At 33.7% G+C, this 16,113-nt stretch overlaps 2 protein-coding genes across 4 annotated transcripts; both read right to left on the bottom strand.

Moving 5' to 3' along the window:
• Positions 1-917: 917 nt before the first annotated feature.
• Positions 918-13,939, bottom strand: LOC130657983 (thyroid adenoma-associated protein homolog). 3 transcript variants are annotated; one of them, XM_057460995.1, is made up of 18 exons: positions 13,484-13,939; positions 13,308-13,387; positions 12,989-13,101; positions 12,492-12,585; positions 12,064-12,130; positions 10,735-10,767; positions 10,028-10,076; positions 8,639-9,716; positions 8,375-8,518; positions 5,714-7,686; positions 5,049-5,401; positions 4,386-4,756; positions 4,151-4,216; positions 3,913-3,953; positions 3,180-3,258; positions 2,273-2,396; positions 1,898-2,005; positions 918-1,412 (listed from the first exon to the last, which is right to left on the bottom strand). In XM_057460995.1, the coding sequence occupies exons 1-18, from the start codon at positions 13,569-13,571 to the stop codon at positions 979-981; spliced, it is 5,295 nt and encodes a 1,764-aa protein (XP_057316978.1). In that variant the 5' UTR covers positions 13,572-13,939; the 3' UTR covers positions 918-978. The 3 variants fall into 3 exon arrangements, 2 of the variants coding, with proteins under 2 accessions (XP_057316978.1, XP_057316977.1); XM_057460994.1 differs by having other exon boundaries at positions 8,375-9,716; XR_008985252.1 differs by lacking the exons at positions 918-1,412; positions 3,180-3,258 and having other exon boundaries at positions 8,375-9,716.
• A 151-nt stretch (positions 13,940-14,090) lies between these two features.
• Positions 14,091-15,973, bottom strand: LOC130657986 (U7 snRNA-associated Sm-like protein LSm10). The gene has a single exon (XM_057460997.1). It carries the CDS (start codon positions 14,758-14,760, stop codon positions 14,365-14,367), a length of 396 nt encoding a protein of 131 aa, XP_057316980.1. The 5' UTR covers positions 14,761-15,973; the 3' UTR covers positions 14,091-14,364.
• Positions 15,974-16,113: the final 140 nt, after the last annotated feature.

Below are 16,113 nucleotides of genomic sequence, written 5' to 3' on the forward strand. Positions count from 1 at the left end.
GTTAAAAAGTTAAATTTGAATGTTGAATTTGATCTTCAGGGCAGCTTTAAGATATCAGGCTTCAAATTTTAAAATATTTGTTCAATATATTGGAGATAGTGTTTAAGAGGATAAAGAAGGTCTGACTACATTTCAAATTAGTGTTTGTATATGCATTCATAATATGGCAAGAAAATGTGTTTGAAATCAGCAGATTGGAGACTGGGAGAAAATTAGCTTGTTCGTGCTAACTTTCGCTCGAAAAAAACAAACAAAAAAAATCTATTTTGTGCGTAAGAAAAAAAAAAGCGTCATAAAAGCAAAATAAACGTTTTTCGCGCAAATTATAGGCTCGAATTTCCCAACGAAAAACAAAAAAAAATTGTTCGTTTGTTTAGAATTTTTTTTGCTCTTTGCTCTAAACATTGACTACTTAGGGAAAACGCCCAAAAAATCGTTTAGTCACTGGCTACCTTGGGTATATGAAGAAATTTGTTTATTTTTAAAATACTTTCCCAATCCATACCACTTAACTATGAACACTTTTTCGCACAAGCCAAATTGTTTAGCGACTGTCTAAAATTTTGTCGAATTTTGGGAGAGATCATTTAACATTACTAATAAGAAAAAGTAGTAAAATTAGTATTTTTGACAAAATATACATACACTTATTAGTTTTTAGACAAAGAATTAGGAAGATAATGTAGGCACCTAACTGACTTATTAGGTTTCCAAACACTGACACTGCATCATGTATTGGGGCTGGAAAGACAAAAACGGTCGGGGAGGTTACTGTATTTTCATTTTTCATTGCCACTGCGCGAAAAGTAATACACAAATAACACTGTTTTATAATTAACGAAGTTTTGCAGTTATGAAAATCATGACTGGGGAAAATTGGGAACCGACGAGGTCAGGATTTAAAAATTTCAACAGCATCAGGGACGTTCTAAGGTCATTAGTAAAACTATTTTTTTAAAAGTAGTGTAAAATATAATTTTAGATACATACATGTTCTAAAAACTTTCTAATGTAATTAGATCTAAAAGAATACTTATTAGTGTCAACGTAGCTTTGACAATAAGAAAGCAGGCTGGCTATGGTACTGTCTTCATTGTTTAATTTCAATCTATTCTGTGTTAATACTTGAAACGCCAGACGACAAATTTCAACCTCATCGTAGTAAGGATTATCTTTACCTTCCTCGAAAACAACAAATTTCTTCAGCAACTCATTTCGATTACTCAAGGCACTATTTACCACTTCACAATTACCTCGCACAGCATCTTTAATACCAGTACTCTCGATTTGTAACATGGTACGTATCAAAAATGCCGTGCACCGGTTCACATCTTCACTTATTTGTTTAGAGATAACCGTGTTGAAAAGAAGTTCAATAACTACCGATGGCTGCGGTCTGTAGAAGTCATCATCTGAAAGAACACAAAAACGTTGAAAATAAGGGTGGGGTTATTTTTAGCTTACATTTCTTGAAGCATACTTGAAAGATGTTTCTTGAGAACCATGGAAACCAGAAAAAACCAAAACAAATTCTCTCTGACAAATCTAAGGAACGTGTAAGAAAGATGGCAGACTTGCACGGACAAAATATATGTGAATGCTTAACCTTTCAAAACATTTGTTGGGCTGAAACCTTATGATTTTTAACTTTTCCTAAAATCTGGAAAGTTGAGAAGTTGAATCTGGTAATTTATGTAAACTTTACTCCTACAAATACTTTATTCGGATAAACTTTCGCGAGAGAAACTTTCGCGAAAGTTTATTCACAAAAATTTAAAATAAATTTGCTGGTTTTTAAAAAAGAAAAATCATGTTTGACCAAACATGATTTTTCTAATTTTCTTTACTCATAACAACCCTGTAACTAAAACGCATGCGCATATAAAGTAAAATTTACCCGAAGAGCGACGAACGATACGATAAACATTGCAAGCTGCAGCCTCTCGAATTTCCGCGTCGCTATCCTTCAACAAGTTGATGCAACATATGAAGTAGTTGTATACATCTAAAATTAAAACTTTCATTCGTTAAACGACAACAAGTTTTCTTTCCACACGTTTAGTTAGCAACTACACAACAATTATGAGAGGTATTTCTACACACAAAGTTGTGCGAGGCCTAAACAGTGAAAATATGTTAGCTCATACAAATTATATGCGTTCTGTAAAAATATACTCAAACCGCTGGATCAACGGCGATTTTTCATGCACCAGCAACATGACTGCACTACGGTATAATGATTTTAACTTTGTTTACTACATGTCCAACTTACTGTCCACTGGCTTCAAATAGAGCATTTTAGCAACTTCATGCCGAGACTCGTTACATTGTTTCGGATGAGAACTTTCTTCAATAAAGCACCACATCTGGTTAAAAACAGTAGTCAGGCTGTCGATCTAAAACAAGAAATTAAATCATCAGTTCAGAAAAATTTTCAGTCATCTAACAAAAATAATAATGTCCACTCTTCCACTGAAATTCCTGGAAAATGTCAAACACGCCCTACGAAGACCCGGCAGTTAAAAAACTGATGATACCAATCAACGATTTAAACATAATTTTTAAATTCGATAAATAATGCAGACACTAATGTGAAATGATTCACATTTACAATGTCAAACTTCAAAATCAGTTCAATTAGTTTCCACGGTAAATCGTTTCACTTTTAGAAGGGATGCAACCTAGTAATATCTGAAAAATATCGCTAAATGCATGTTGGTACAAATATGTGACGCAAACGTTGTAACTCAAACAGAGTGACACCGTTAAAAATTCAATGAAAACTAGTTTTAGAAACTGTCTCTATTTCTTCAGTGCGCGCTAAACGCTTGGATTGGTCCCACTGTAAAAAATGACTTATCGAACTAAATATTTAAATAAAGAGCTAACAGAGCGTCCAGTGTAACTGCGAAGTTCCAGCATTCATGCCAAAGTAAGAAGAATGTTAATTCTTGGAGTCCAAATGTCTCATTTATCACATTTATAAGGTTAAAGTCGAAAATCAGTTGAATTAGGTCCCACAGTCAATTGTTTCACTTTTATAAGCAATGCAACCTAGTAATATCGGAAAAATATCGCTAATTACATGTTGGTACGAATATGTGACGCAATCATTGTAACTCAAACGGACTGATACTGTTCGAAAGTCTACGAAATGTAGTTTCTAGAAACCATCTCACCTCCTGCGACAATGATCTACATAGTTTCAAGAACACCGCTAAAAACTTTACCACTGCTACCCGGTGTGTATCGCTAATTCTAGAAAACAAATGCAACAGATTCAAAATGGCTGACACACTTCATACGACAACGTGTACACATCCTTTTGTCTAGCCTAATTTTCTAAACTCATTGATTAAATTTCTTTTTTGCGTGTCCTTTGCGAATTAAACACAGTGAAACCTCCCTAAAGTAGACACAGTGGAACCTGCCTAAAGTAGACACAATGGAACCAGTGAAGTCAGTTGATCCCCAAAGGCGAACACTATTTTATTTATTTGTTTTCTTCTATGCTAAACATTTTTTTACGACATCTGTATGTTAGAATATAAATTGTTTTCATTACAAGAGACATTTTTATTTAGCATCATCCTACTCAGTAGTTCACTAAATTATCATGAGAAAGTTTAAGGTTTTACTGTATCTATAGCAATAACTTAAAACTTTTTTAAAAAAACAACAACAAAAAACACGTTTTGACCAAAAGTTTGTCGCGCTGACATTTGGGATTAGAGTAGTTCTTTCGCAAATCAACTATAGAAAAGTCTCTGGATTGGTTAAATCTTGTAGTACGGCCAGTTTTAATCATTCAGGACCGGCAACAAAGGACGCTTAAAAACTGTGTTGCCATCCTTGTCAGTGACAAGACCTGGTTGGATAAAAACATTAAAGACAAAATTTAAATATTGTTACCTTCCATATACACAAGCGTGATTATACCACTTATTCCAAAGCTAAAATGAAACAAAAATTCAAATATTTTAAGTTAGATTTTTTTCCATTTGTTCGCCCTTAGCATTAAAAATATATATTTTTGTCGTAAAACCCGTCCTTGTCGTTAAAACACACTCTTACTGCGTTTGTAAGAAATTACCATTTATTTTATCAATGTTACGTGTAACGTAAATCACAGTAAATATAAACACGATACCTGAACACATAAATCAAAGTCTGCATCTTTTTCTATGGCAAGAAGACTGGCCAGTGCTTCAATCATCTAAAGTTACCAGCAAGAAAATAAAAAGAGGTCTGGCGTTCCACGCTCTACCCACTACGCTTAAGAGTTAGCGCAATAAGTGCTGCAGAGTCAAGTAAAAATGGCTGCTCTGTCAAAGTTTAGGTTAATATCAAGAAACAACATGGTTAATTGGTTAAAAGTTGTCTACCTTTGGATAAGACCGGTCCCCTACATCGTGTTGAAATGTGATTTCCATATAAGCTGTCAAAAAATCTGATGGCACATAGTGGAAAAGTGTTGGGCAGTCACAAATCAACTGCAGCACAGTTGATCGAACTTCTACATGGTGCGACTTTACTAGTACTGCACAGGTATGCAATAGACTTTGTGTGGATTTCTCTCCGCTACCCTTTAAATGATTCCACTGTAATTCTTCTACACAACCTTTTGTCTTCAAGATTGTACACACAAAAGATATGGCATTTCTTAAAAACAACGCATATCCGATTTTCTCAGATGCAGGTGCAGTAACCGTCTCCATTAGGTATAGTGTTACATTCACCAGCACACTTTTGTAGCCTGGAGTAAAAAATGATGTATGAAAATGATAAAGTATAGCTACGGATACTTTATTCCTCAACTCAGCACCAGTGTTGGTGCTGAGTTGGGAAATATTTAAAGAAATATTTACATGGTGAATCAGAGCAAACTTGGAGAAAAGGAATGTGTTAGCAGCGCTTAGTTCGGTAATATGATACACACAGATGTCAAATAACAATTCAATGAAATTCGTTCAATTTTTTTAATTCCAGTGAACAGAGCTTTATGGGGTTACAAGTACATAACTTAATATGAATGAAAATCTTTTTACCTTCAAATTTATCTGTATGATACAATAACAACACGATATCAAGGTAGACAGCTTTCGTAACGAAACAAACACCAGCAAACTGACAAATCCATGAAAGCTGCGAACATGTGCTAACTATTGTTTCAAGGTCTTCACAAGTTGCTGTCACCAAGTCTCTCTCTAACAAAGAACATAACTGCAAGCATAACCCGTGCAAAGTGTTCTGATCTGTTACAGTTTTGTCATCGTTTTTCAATTCTTGAATTTCGCAAACCAGCTGTTGCATGCAGGAAGTTGATTTTTGCACGGAAATTAAAGGCGTGAAAGCTTTAGCTGCCATGGTCCTCGTTTTGTAAACAGAACTTGATGCGCACCTAGTGAAGCAATACAGTCTTTTGAAAAAACAATACAGCCCTTTTTTCTACCATATTTCACCCCCTGTGAACTGTTATTACTTCTTTCAACATTTGAAAGGAAAAATAGGTAGAAAAACAATAAGTCAAGTTTATCAATAACTCCAGAATGTAAACAACTGATCCACACAACAGCATTGGATGTTTAGTTTACTATTTCCCGTTTAAAAGAATAACCAAGAAGCGTTGAAGTAAAATAGTCGATTTATGGCCGATCAAGTATCACGTATAGAAATGGTGCACATTTTAAACAATGCTGAAACAACCTCTTACCGTCTTACATGTGGCACGAAATTTCCCAAATGCATCAATGAATCCGTGCCTTCCAGAGTTGCAGGATACAGATGAGACAGCAGTAACAACACAGGGAAGATACTAGGATGCAAGTAGTCGTTCATCGCTTCATCTGTAGTCGTCTTCTGCACCATAACATTAGCTTGTTCCAAAAGGAAAGTAAACAAAGCAGGAAATCTGGAGAAAAACTCTCGTCCAGTCATTTTAAATTTCTTAACACCAAAGATCCTCTGCATCAATGCACTAAACAGTATCGTACAGGAATTTCGAATCGCCCAATTGGAGGACGAAAAGCCCTTCACAGCTATCACAACACCATCACTAATGTAAGGAAAGATATCTTCACATAACTTAGTATCTTTGTAAAAAGCACGAAGTATGTTTAATGATATGACCAATTTATTAACGTCATGTTTACCCATGCTACTCTTACAAAGATCTGTTAGAGACACCATCAGAAACGTAAGAGATTCCTTAGCTTTGATTGCCGGCTCTGTTGTACATAGCGCTTGAAGATAAAATGGCAGGCCTGCGCTTCGGCGTGTTACTTGAGCATTGTCATATTGAGTACGCGACAATAAATCTTCAATTAATGTCTTCACTGAGTTGCTTGGTATCGCTTGTAATTGAACATCATCCGATGACCACAAAACAGAACATAATTTAATAAATCCTAAGCTGGCTAGTTCGTATGCTCCAGCGTGTTTAGAACGCAAAAGAATATTACAAAACATGTCCCACATCTTAAGTATGAGAGATTTCGGTAAAAGAATGTTTTCTTTTGAACAAACACTTGAAAAATTAGAAACAATTACTCCAAGCAACAAAGAAACTTCTTTCATAGATCGCCAACAACACACAAGCAACATTCGAGCTACTTGAGCTTGGAATTCAATTTTGTTTGTGTCCACTTCATCAAGAGTAAGCTGCTGAAAGACTTCAGCTAAACTAGCATCGCAGAGGTGACCTTCTGGTGCATCACTTGACACGTATGGTGACACATACTCAATAATTTCTATACCAGCTTCCACAAGATCCTGCAAAAATTGTGCAAAGGCCGAAAAGTTGCTTTCAGCACCTTGTTTGATCTTTTCTCCTTGCAATTGAAACAGCATTCTAATACAGTAAAGAATGCCATAGAGAGGTGCATTTTGAGAAGATGAAACCAAACTGCTTTTCATCACAGATAGTTGATCTTTTAACACGGCCATTGAATTGTCCAGAAAAAATAAAACTGTGTTGGACGAATTAAAGTAATGTTCATTCATAAGGTGTTTTTCATCGGAATCAACATAAACACTCTTCAAATTGTCTTTACAAATAGTTAACGCCAAAAAATTGATATAATACGCAGCTATAGACGAAATGTCAGGCTGTGGACTGGAAACTCTTTCTAATGTGTTTTGATATATGGAACGCGCTCTTGCGTTTGACAAAATGGTAGCAAATAATGGTTGGAAGGCAAATATACGATAAACCATTAAACGGTTTGGATCATAAGTATCATCAAAACAATTGATTAATTTGTCAGTAAAGCCAACTTTGTCCCTGTCACTAATTGTGATGAATGTAAGTAATATTGCATCCTTGGAGTCGTGTAAAATTGCTGATACGAGTAACAAAACTTCCAGTAACAATGACACTTGACAATACGGTGCAGAAGAATAAAGATTCTCAAAACAAAATGAAATAAGCCATGACAAAAATTGACCATACACACCCACATGATCACGATGACCGGTCAGCATGCCTGCTTTTTCCATTTGCAAACTGTGTGCTACAATGCGAAGTAAAATTTTCTTTAAATTTGTAACAGTTTGTTGCCTAAAAGACGGACTCTCACTTGCCATATTGTAGTTAAGAAAATATTTTAACAATACAACATCTTCGTGACAAACAGCGTCTGTTGTTTTAGAAGAATTACATATAAGTGATAAGGTATCAAGTCGAATCTAAAAAGCAAATATCAAACGTTACTATCAGTTTTACTTAATATACTTTAGCAACCATTGAAATTTAAAAATTTACACAATATAATCTAACAGCACTCCATGACTGCTAGGTTGCGAAAAAAGCTACTTTCTATTTTGCTGTAAAGGAAATTTTACAGGTCTAGACAAAAACTGATACATAGATTACTTAAAACTGCATTTACATCACATTAACAGAATGTTTTTTGTAAGAATTTTAGAGTTTTTAAGGGTTTTTTTTTGCCACTTTTTTCCTTTGTGTTTTCAACGTTTTTTACTAAAATTTTTGCAATTTTTTTAACAAAATCAAAACAAGCAAAAAAAAAATGGATGCTGAGTATCCCAAACTGCAAGAAGTTAATATAAAAAATCTTTCTGCAAGGTTTTAAAACTAGACAGAATGTTTTTGGAAATATTCCTATTTCGAAGGTACTTGAGCTTTTTTCCAGGACTTGATGGATATATTTAAGGTTTCGAGGGCACCTTGTCTAATGACAACGTTCTCAAAGTCTTTAGGGCCTGGCAGAAACCCGTAAATGGAAATAGGCATGCTAATTTTCAATAAGAATTCTTAAGCGAAAATGTGCATTTAAGTGTGGCTATCATGTTTATATTAAATCACATTAAAAGAATGCTAAAATAATAAAGTATTTAACAATAAAATTGCTACCTGACCATCCATGTGTGTTAAGCACATCTTCATATGGTTCAAATCAATCAGATTTCTCCATCTGTATTTGTTTTCACCTGTACCACATAAAGTATCAAAAGGTAGGCTGTTATCTTTTCCCATGTTCTTCATTGCTCGTAGAGACTTCAAGAAAACAATAAGAATTCTTGTTTGAACCAATTTTTTATCTTCTTGCAAACCGTTAAGCAAGTTGATGATAATGTCAGGATGCACTTTTAAAAGAGATGGTATGACGTAACCTACCAAGTTTGTTTTAATTTCTTTATTGTCACCAGACAAAGCAGAATAAATATTGTCCACCCACATTGTAATCCAGTATGAAATATTTTTTGAACTTTGTTGAACTTCATGAAAATGTTTTTTTGAAAGTAGATTATACAAATCACAAGCATGAGGCGCCAGATCAACATTGGCTAATAAATTAATTACGTCAATAGCCAATGTTGGGCAAATATTCAAAATCTTCTCAACTCGAGCGAATTCAGTAAGGTGGCATATAATTGAAATATTACCACGGGATTTAAGATCAGTACTAAAGTATTCTTTCGCAATGGTATCAATGATTTCATTTTTATTAGTTTTTGTAAGAATTAAGAAGCATTCTTTAGTAGTTGCATTAACAATATGTCGAATTGTGTCGACCTTATGATCTATATATGTGAATAAATGCGAAATAACATGTGAGGTTAAAATGTCGATCAGGTGAGGAGAGAAATCTTCTTTTTCTATCTCCTTATGTGCCATATTTACCCAAAATGCAATCGTTTTGAAGGAAAGAATAAGACAGTTCTTTTCCCGAATTGTTTTCATATTATCAATCAATCTTTCTATAAAGATCTCTTCAAACATGCTCGGCGAGCAACCAATGTGATTGTTGTGAAGAGTCTTAACAGGTAATTTAACCAGCAGGGAATGTAGTAATAGTAACATGCGTGTTGGGTGTGAATCAAAACATGACTTAACTGCATCAAGTAGAATTTTCGTTAGTGCACATGGTTTAAAGGTAAAATTTGTTTCATTTCCATATTTAATCCAGTGTGAAATAAACATTACAAACTGACTAAACGGGTTTTCAGGTAAGAGCAAGGCAATGCCTGGAAACAACATACCAGCTGCACACTGGCAATCCAAGATGAAATTATGATGGATTATATTCGTTGCCAACGTTAAAAATCCTTTTAAACACAACAACAAGTTACTGTGTTTCCCTTCAAAGTCTATTGTTAAATTTTCACACTTTTGCACACCTGCAACAGTGGTTTTTAAAATTGCCAATATATTCTGCATCCACTGCGTTTGTTGAACAGCATTCTTATGTTCCCTAAGATAAGGAAAATGAAGTCAGAAATTATGTTGCAATTAGTTTAACTTGTTACATAAAGGATATAAAAACATTCAGTTTTTTTTATAACCTGGATATATAATTGTACATGTCTTTTTTCCATATCATAACACCTTGTTTTGAGGTGATATTCAATAAGAAATGATTTCTACAATTGCTATTAACCGCATATACTGAACCCCACGGAATAGGTATATGCTAACATTATTAAAGGCTTGCAATAAACTAATCACATTACGCACAACACATCACTAATACTTGATAAATAAGACACGAACAACAAGACTTACATTTTCATTTCAAAGCTTTGTTGTAGAGCATGCTGTAGATACACCAAAACTAAAAAAAGGCTAATTACATTGAAAATGTGTTGGTTTTGAAACAAATGTCTACCCACAAGTTGCCAAATTCATCCATTGCTCCAGCACAAGAGACAAGAGGCAGTATGTCAAAATCAAAAAATAAAGTTTATAATGTTCTAACTTTAGTGTTCTTATTCTTAGAGTTAATTGCAACTTTAACGAAAAAAAACCTAATATAAGCTAAAAAAAAGTTTAAGTTCGGGTTAAGTAAAAAAGTGACACACCTTTTTTTTCGTATCAGAATAAAATTTTGAATGATTTTATTTAAACATAAAATCCTATCAAGTAGAAGCTTATAGAGAACAAACATAACAAAAAAAGAAAAAAGAAAAAATATTGAGAAAATGATTGTCTCTTTAAACAAGAAAATCAAATCTCAAAAATACCACCACCATCGTTTTTCTCACAATCTTTATGTGCAATAAAAATTTTAAAATGTACGATAGGCATAACAGGAATAAAGGGGCCGAAATGAGAGAAAAGCATATTAAGGGTTGGCCCAAAATACTCAGGTGTACTGCAACTACATGGCTGTGAGCCAAAGAGGGTAGCTGTATGTAACCACAGGCTAATTCCTGTGGATTTTTCCATGAGATATGATTAGAACACAGGAAAATAATACAATAAAAAAATACCTAAATTATAGTTGTCTTGTACAATTTCATCACCTATAAAATTTACATGGCATTTCATTAGAGAAAAAAAAAGAGGAAACCTACCTGTCAATAAAATAAGGCTATGCCAACGTTAATACATTCCTGTTTTCCTCGATCTTTTTAATTTAAAATTTTATAAAGGGAAGTATTATATTTCCCCCGATAATATATATCAAACAATAATTTGTATCATTAGACACCCTTTCCACACAGAAAAACGAGTCTTTGCAATTTATAAATGCTTTTTGTTTGCACGATGCATCTTTACACAGCATTAGGTAAACATTTTTTTAAACACAGAAAAAAATAGGAGACTTTTAAAAGAACAAGGTAAAAAAAGGGTTACTACAACCCTTTTTTAGCTGTTCAAACGGCTGCATTATTTAGACAGTGTTTATTTGTAAAAGTTTTTCTTTAATATAACTCCAAAATATGGACCTTGACATGTATGAAATGATTTGACTTATAATCTAAATTGCTGGCAGCAGAAACTTTCAATTAAAAATGTTTTATAAAAAAAATGAAAAAAATCGGCTTTTAAAAAATTCCAAACTTTACAACCTCATGATTTTTTACTAGTCTCTGTTTTAAAATGAACTTTGGGTTAACCAAGTTGAAATAGTGTGCAGAATTTTTTTGTTCAATTGTATTTTTCAATCAATAGGCTTTAGTATATTTTGAGATATTCTTTGGAAACATCCTCTGTGCCATAAAATGATGTCGGAGGAAAAAAATTCAAAGCAAAAATATTTCTGCACCCCGTATCATAACTGCATGATTTTCTAAACAAGTCTAAAAATTTTAAAAAAAAGGAAAAAGTTACTGAAAATTGAAGCTTGCGCAGTGTAGTGCTATAAAGATTGTCGTAAACTTCTATGCCATGCACAACCTTTGCTGTTATTGACGTTTCTCTTTAATAATTACGTATTTCTTTCTGCATAATTTTACAGGCACGTAGTAGCACTGGAACTACATTCGGCAAAATAATTTATTATTAAAGACATTTTAAAGAAAAATTATCAAAACGGTATATTTTTGGTGAAAGATAATAGTATTACAACAATAAAATCGTAAGAGTGGTATAACAGAAAAAATATGGATATATAGTCTGAAAATAACTCCTAGTATCTAATTATGTGATTTTTTTTTTAATTTTGAAAGGGTTACTGCCACCTTAACCATAATGGACCAGACCTAAAGCTTGTAGTTAACACAAAAACACAGGTCATGTTATTCACACAAGACATATAAAAGTTATTTCTGCTTAAAATTTTTCAACGTCTGCACACCTATAAGAAGACTATATACCAATTTTAAAGTTCTCCATCAGCCCTGCAATTATTTCAGTGTTTTCTCTTATTGATTGATTGGCGTCCTAAAGAGGAAATATTAAATTTAAATGACAGATATATACACTTGTTCCAATTGTTGTGACCGAATTTAATATTTGAAACATAAACCAAACAACTTCTTTGTGTTTAATTGCAAAAAAGATTTAAAATATCTTATTGTCATTGATTACATAGTAAATTCGGTAATGCAATAAACAGGAAGTATAAACTAAAGAATTAAAAATAGTTTAATCCTTTGTCTCTCTAATAAACAAGTCTGTTGCCGCTTAAGACGCTATAATTAAAAGCTTGTTTACCTATATTTTATTTTTTCTACATTTTACGCCTGACTCTTTTATATAAGCAAATATTACAACAAAAAAGCAACAGTCTGTTGCAGCATACCTTATCTAAAGCTAATACCACACTTAAAATGCCTGACATACACTTCTTTACTTCTTTTTTCAAGCACTCCTCCTGAGACATACTTTGAAGAATACTGCAAAAATAAATAAAATTTTAAACAATGATAAATGGGAAGCTTATACTTGCATGAAAACAAAGGTGAAAACTAAAGAAAAAATAGAATTCTTCATTATAAGTTTTAACTGTAACTGGCAGTTGTTTAATCATATTAGACCCTTTATAATCTTTCGAAAGCTCTGCAACTCTGTTACTTGTCAGTTTGAAGAAAAACTTTGTGAGAATAAACAAAAAGCCTATGTAGATAAATCATGATAAAAGAGAGCAAGCTAGTTTTAAGAGTTGACCAAAATATTTTAAGGGTGTAGACAACTAATTATATTGATTGCTAACACACAAACAAACACTACTTAATTTTCTTAATGGTAATAAAACAAAGAGTGTAACCGAAAAGAAGGATATCTGTGTTGATAACTTACGCAGCAAGAGTCCTTCTCATAGGGTGGCGACTCATACATTGCACAAACATTGAACAAAGTAAAAATATGTTCTGCTTATCTTGCAACTCTCCATTCTTTAGTTTTCCACTCAACTAAAAGAAAATGAAGAAGAGACTGAATAAATCATAAAATATTATAAAGAAATCTGCATAAATTTGTTGTGGAAAGTGTAAGCAATATTTGTCGTAAAAGTCCAATAATGTTTTTAGATAGAAGTTGTACAGTTCTTTCCTGTGTTTATTTCACATACTGTGTCCATTATCTCTACCTGTTTAGAACATCTTGATTATATTCATACCTCTTTTAAATAGCTCAATTGATCTTTTCCATTTGTAGCACAAGTTAAAATGACACTAAAGTCATTGCAAAGTGTAGAATCTAAAAATACAGTACACAAAGACAATATATTCACGAAAACATTTCAAACGAACAGTTATGACATTGCTCCATGACAGACAGAAAAAAGAGACATACCTTTGGTCAAATTAAGCAACTTCACCACATTTTCTTGTGTGAACGCTAAACTGGTAGGGGAGTCTTTCTTCTTTAAACGATGACTCATTTTTTATATTGTATATATGTACATGTTTTAAAGATTGACACATATAGGTAGCAACCTAAAAAAAAAAAAAAAATTACGCAGGCTGTCATTGCTAAAATGTTTTGGGAAATTTTCTTGCAATTTAGATTGGATTCCAAAGACGGTTAAAATTCCTGATGGTCTAATAAAAAATTGAACAATTATATGCGAAAAGTTTAACTGAACTCTGGGAATTACCCTAGGAACATTTTAATTCCTTTTGGGATTAGGCTAAGAAATATACTAAAAGCTTTTCTGTAGCACATTGAAGGCTAGGCCATATATTTATTATATATAAACAAAAACAGAACAACAGAAGTTAATACAAAGATGTCCAAATAGTAACAGGTTTTGAGTTTAGTTTCGTAGAAGTTTAAATATTTTACTACTTTTGCTTTCTAAATGTTTTAAATACTTAAAATATATTAACACACAATAACTTTTTTAAATTGCAGAAAGTAGTTCATAGTTAAACCATAAAAACAAAGAAAAACAACTAGCTACGACATATTCAAAAAAGCTTGATAAATCTTTCATGGTTCCAGAGGGCTTTATAATAACCTGTTATTAGTTATTTCTTTTAAATGTTCTATATGTTTTCTAATATTTGAACTCTCATAATTTATGAACTTGTTAAAAATGATGTTACAGAGCCATTTACCATTGTTCATCGCCAAAGCACACTTTGTGTTAACAAACTCATCTTCACTAAACTCTAACGAAAAACAACTGTCCTCTGCTATACTGGTTATGGTGTTTCTTTTTTGCTGACTTTTTATCTCCCCCTACCTCTACTTCTGAAATTACCCCTCCCCCTGCCAAATTGTGACCCTGTTCTCCTGGATCTATTAAGTTTAGTTAATTCTCCAAGAATAGCACTTTGCATATCAATTTCATCAGGGATGTGAACATATCGAATATTGCTACCCAATATATGCATGTGTGTAAATTCTTGTTGTTCACCAGAAATCTTATTAACTACTACGTCCTCAACAGTGAGATTCATAAAGCCATCACAATTAAGTATTTTTCCCAGTACAGTTGTCTCATTTCGAAGCTCCACCATAGTTCGATAACCTTGACATGCACGCAGTAAGCATAGGAGACTTCTCTCTGTTTTTGCTCTCTCTAAACCAGATAAACTGTGGTAAGAATAAGGATTTTCAGCCATTCTAAAAACTTTTATGAATTAAATTCAGGAAGATTATTTCTATATTTCTTTCACAATTCTTTATTGGAGCGCTAAAAAATATACAAAGCATATCATATACATATGAACAACAAAACCATTAAAAATGCATCACATGAAAGGTTCAGATTATGGACACAACCATTGTGATTGTGATTCCGACATATCATAATTTTTTGTGATGTGATTTTACCTGGCTGACATTAACCTTTGTAGTTGTTCCGACCTGTAAGCCACAAAAAATCAAAAACAGGGGGTAAATGTTACTAGACTTATGCATGTTAATAAATTCTGTTAAATCAGTAAGCTTTAGCGTATTTTATCAATTTAAGTCACACTACTGTGGAAAGTTTATCATTTCCTGAACACGATAGTTTAGTAGGCGACGTTTCGGGAGATCCTCTTCCATCTGCGAAAGTGCGGGTGGTTTCGGCGGACAACCGTCAATTTAATTTGAAAAGTTGCCCAAACTCGTCCTTATATATGCGGGCGTTTGCGGCTTAGTCGGCACCCTCTTTCACCTGATCGGGGGGAAAGATCCTGTACCCAATAAAATTCTATTTGGAAATGACCTTAGCTATCTAGATTTTGCTCCAAAATTTTTTTGGCTCAAACTTCCTAACATTGTTCTTAAACTCCAAAATGTGTCTAGCTTTTGCACTCTCATCTAAAATACGGAAACGTTCACCTCCAAATAACTTGTTATTACGTCAAACCGAATCGCCGAATAAAAGAGAAATGAATTTAAATTGGAAGAGAAGTAAGCCATAGAGGCCATCGTAGGTAGGTTGCTAGCAATCAATGTGTATATAAAAGAACGCGAAAAAAAACAAATCTGTGGCGCCGTAGATTAGTGGTTATAGCTCTCGTACTCTGTGCGGGAGACCGGGGTTCGATTCCTCTTGACAGCGATTTAACATGGGCGAGTGAATGTTACCATAGCCCCGGGTTAACCCAAGCCATGTGAGGGAAATTGGGAAGATGGCACACTGTGTGGGCCGTTGGATGTTGCCGGGAGTTGTCTAGTAGAGCGCGGGCTCTAATTGGGTCTGCGTAGCTCAAAATGAGCATTAAATACTCTAGGACTCTCCATCTACGCCATGGCCCCCCCTGGAAATAATAGACAGGGTATATCCCTCGATATTTGTGAGGCTAGCCATGTAACATATGCACATCTATCTATCCACTCCACATACTTCGCCCACCATCATGGGTATGCCATTTTGATTCACCCGGATCCGTCAAAACGGTCCATCTCAGGCGACTGACGTAATATATTTTAAGCCAATCAGCTTTCACCCTTTCAGGCAAACACAAAACATTAACCTCTAAATA

Source organism: Hydractinia symbiolongicarpus, chromosome 9 (genome assembly GCF_029227915.1).
Source record: "Hydractinia symbiolongicarpus strain clone_291-10 chromosome 9, HSymV2.1, whole genome shotgun sequence".
NCBI lineage: Eukaryota > Metazoa > Cnidaria > Hydrozoa > Anthoathecata > Hydractiniidae > Hydractinia > Hydractinia symbiolongicarpus.

Coding starts and splice junctions, on each gene's coding strand:
- LOC130657983 (XM_057460994.1), bottom strand. CDS start 13,571: ATGAGTCATCGTTTAAAGAAGAAAGACTCCCCTACCAGTTTAGCGTTC. Junction 4,217..4,385: donor GGGACCGGTCTTATCCAAAG/GTAGACAACTTT, acceptor TGGTAACTTTAG/ATGATTGAAGCACTGGCCAG. Junction 3,954..4,150: donor ACTTTGATTTATGTGTTCAG/GTATCGTGTTTA, acceptor GTTTCATTTTAG/CTTTGGAATAAGTGGTATAA.
- LOC130657986 (XM_057460997.1), bottom strand. CDS start 14,760: ATGGCTGAAAATCCTTATTCTTACCACAGTTTATCTGGTTTAGAGAGA.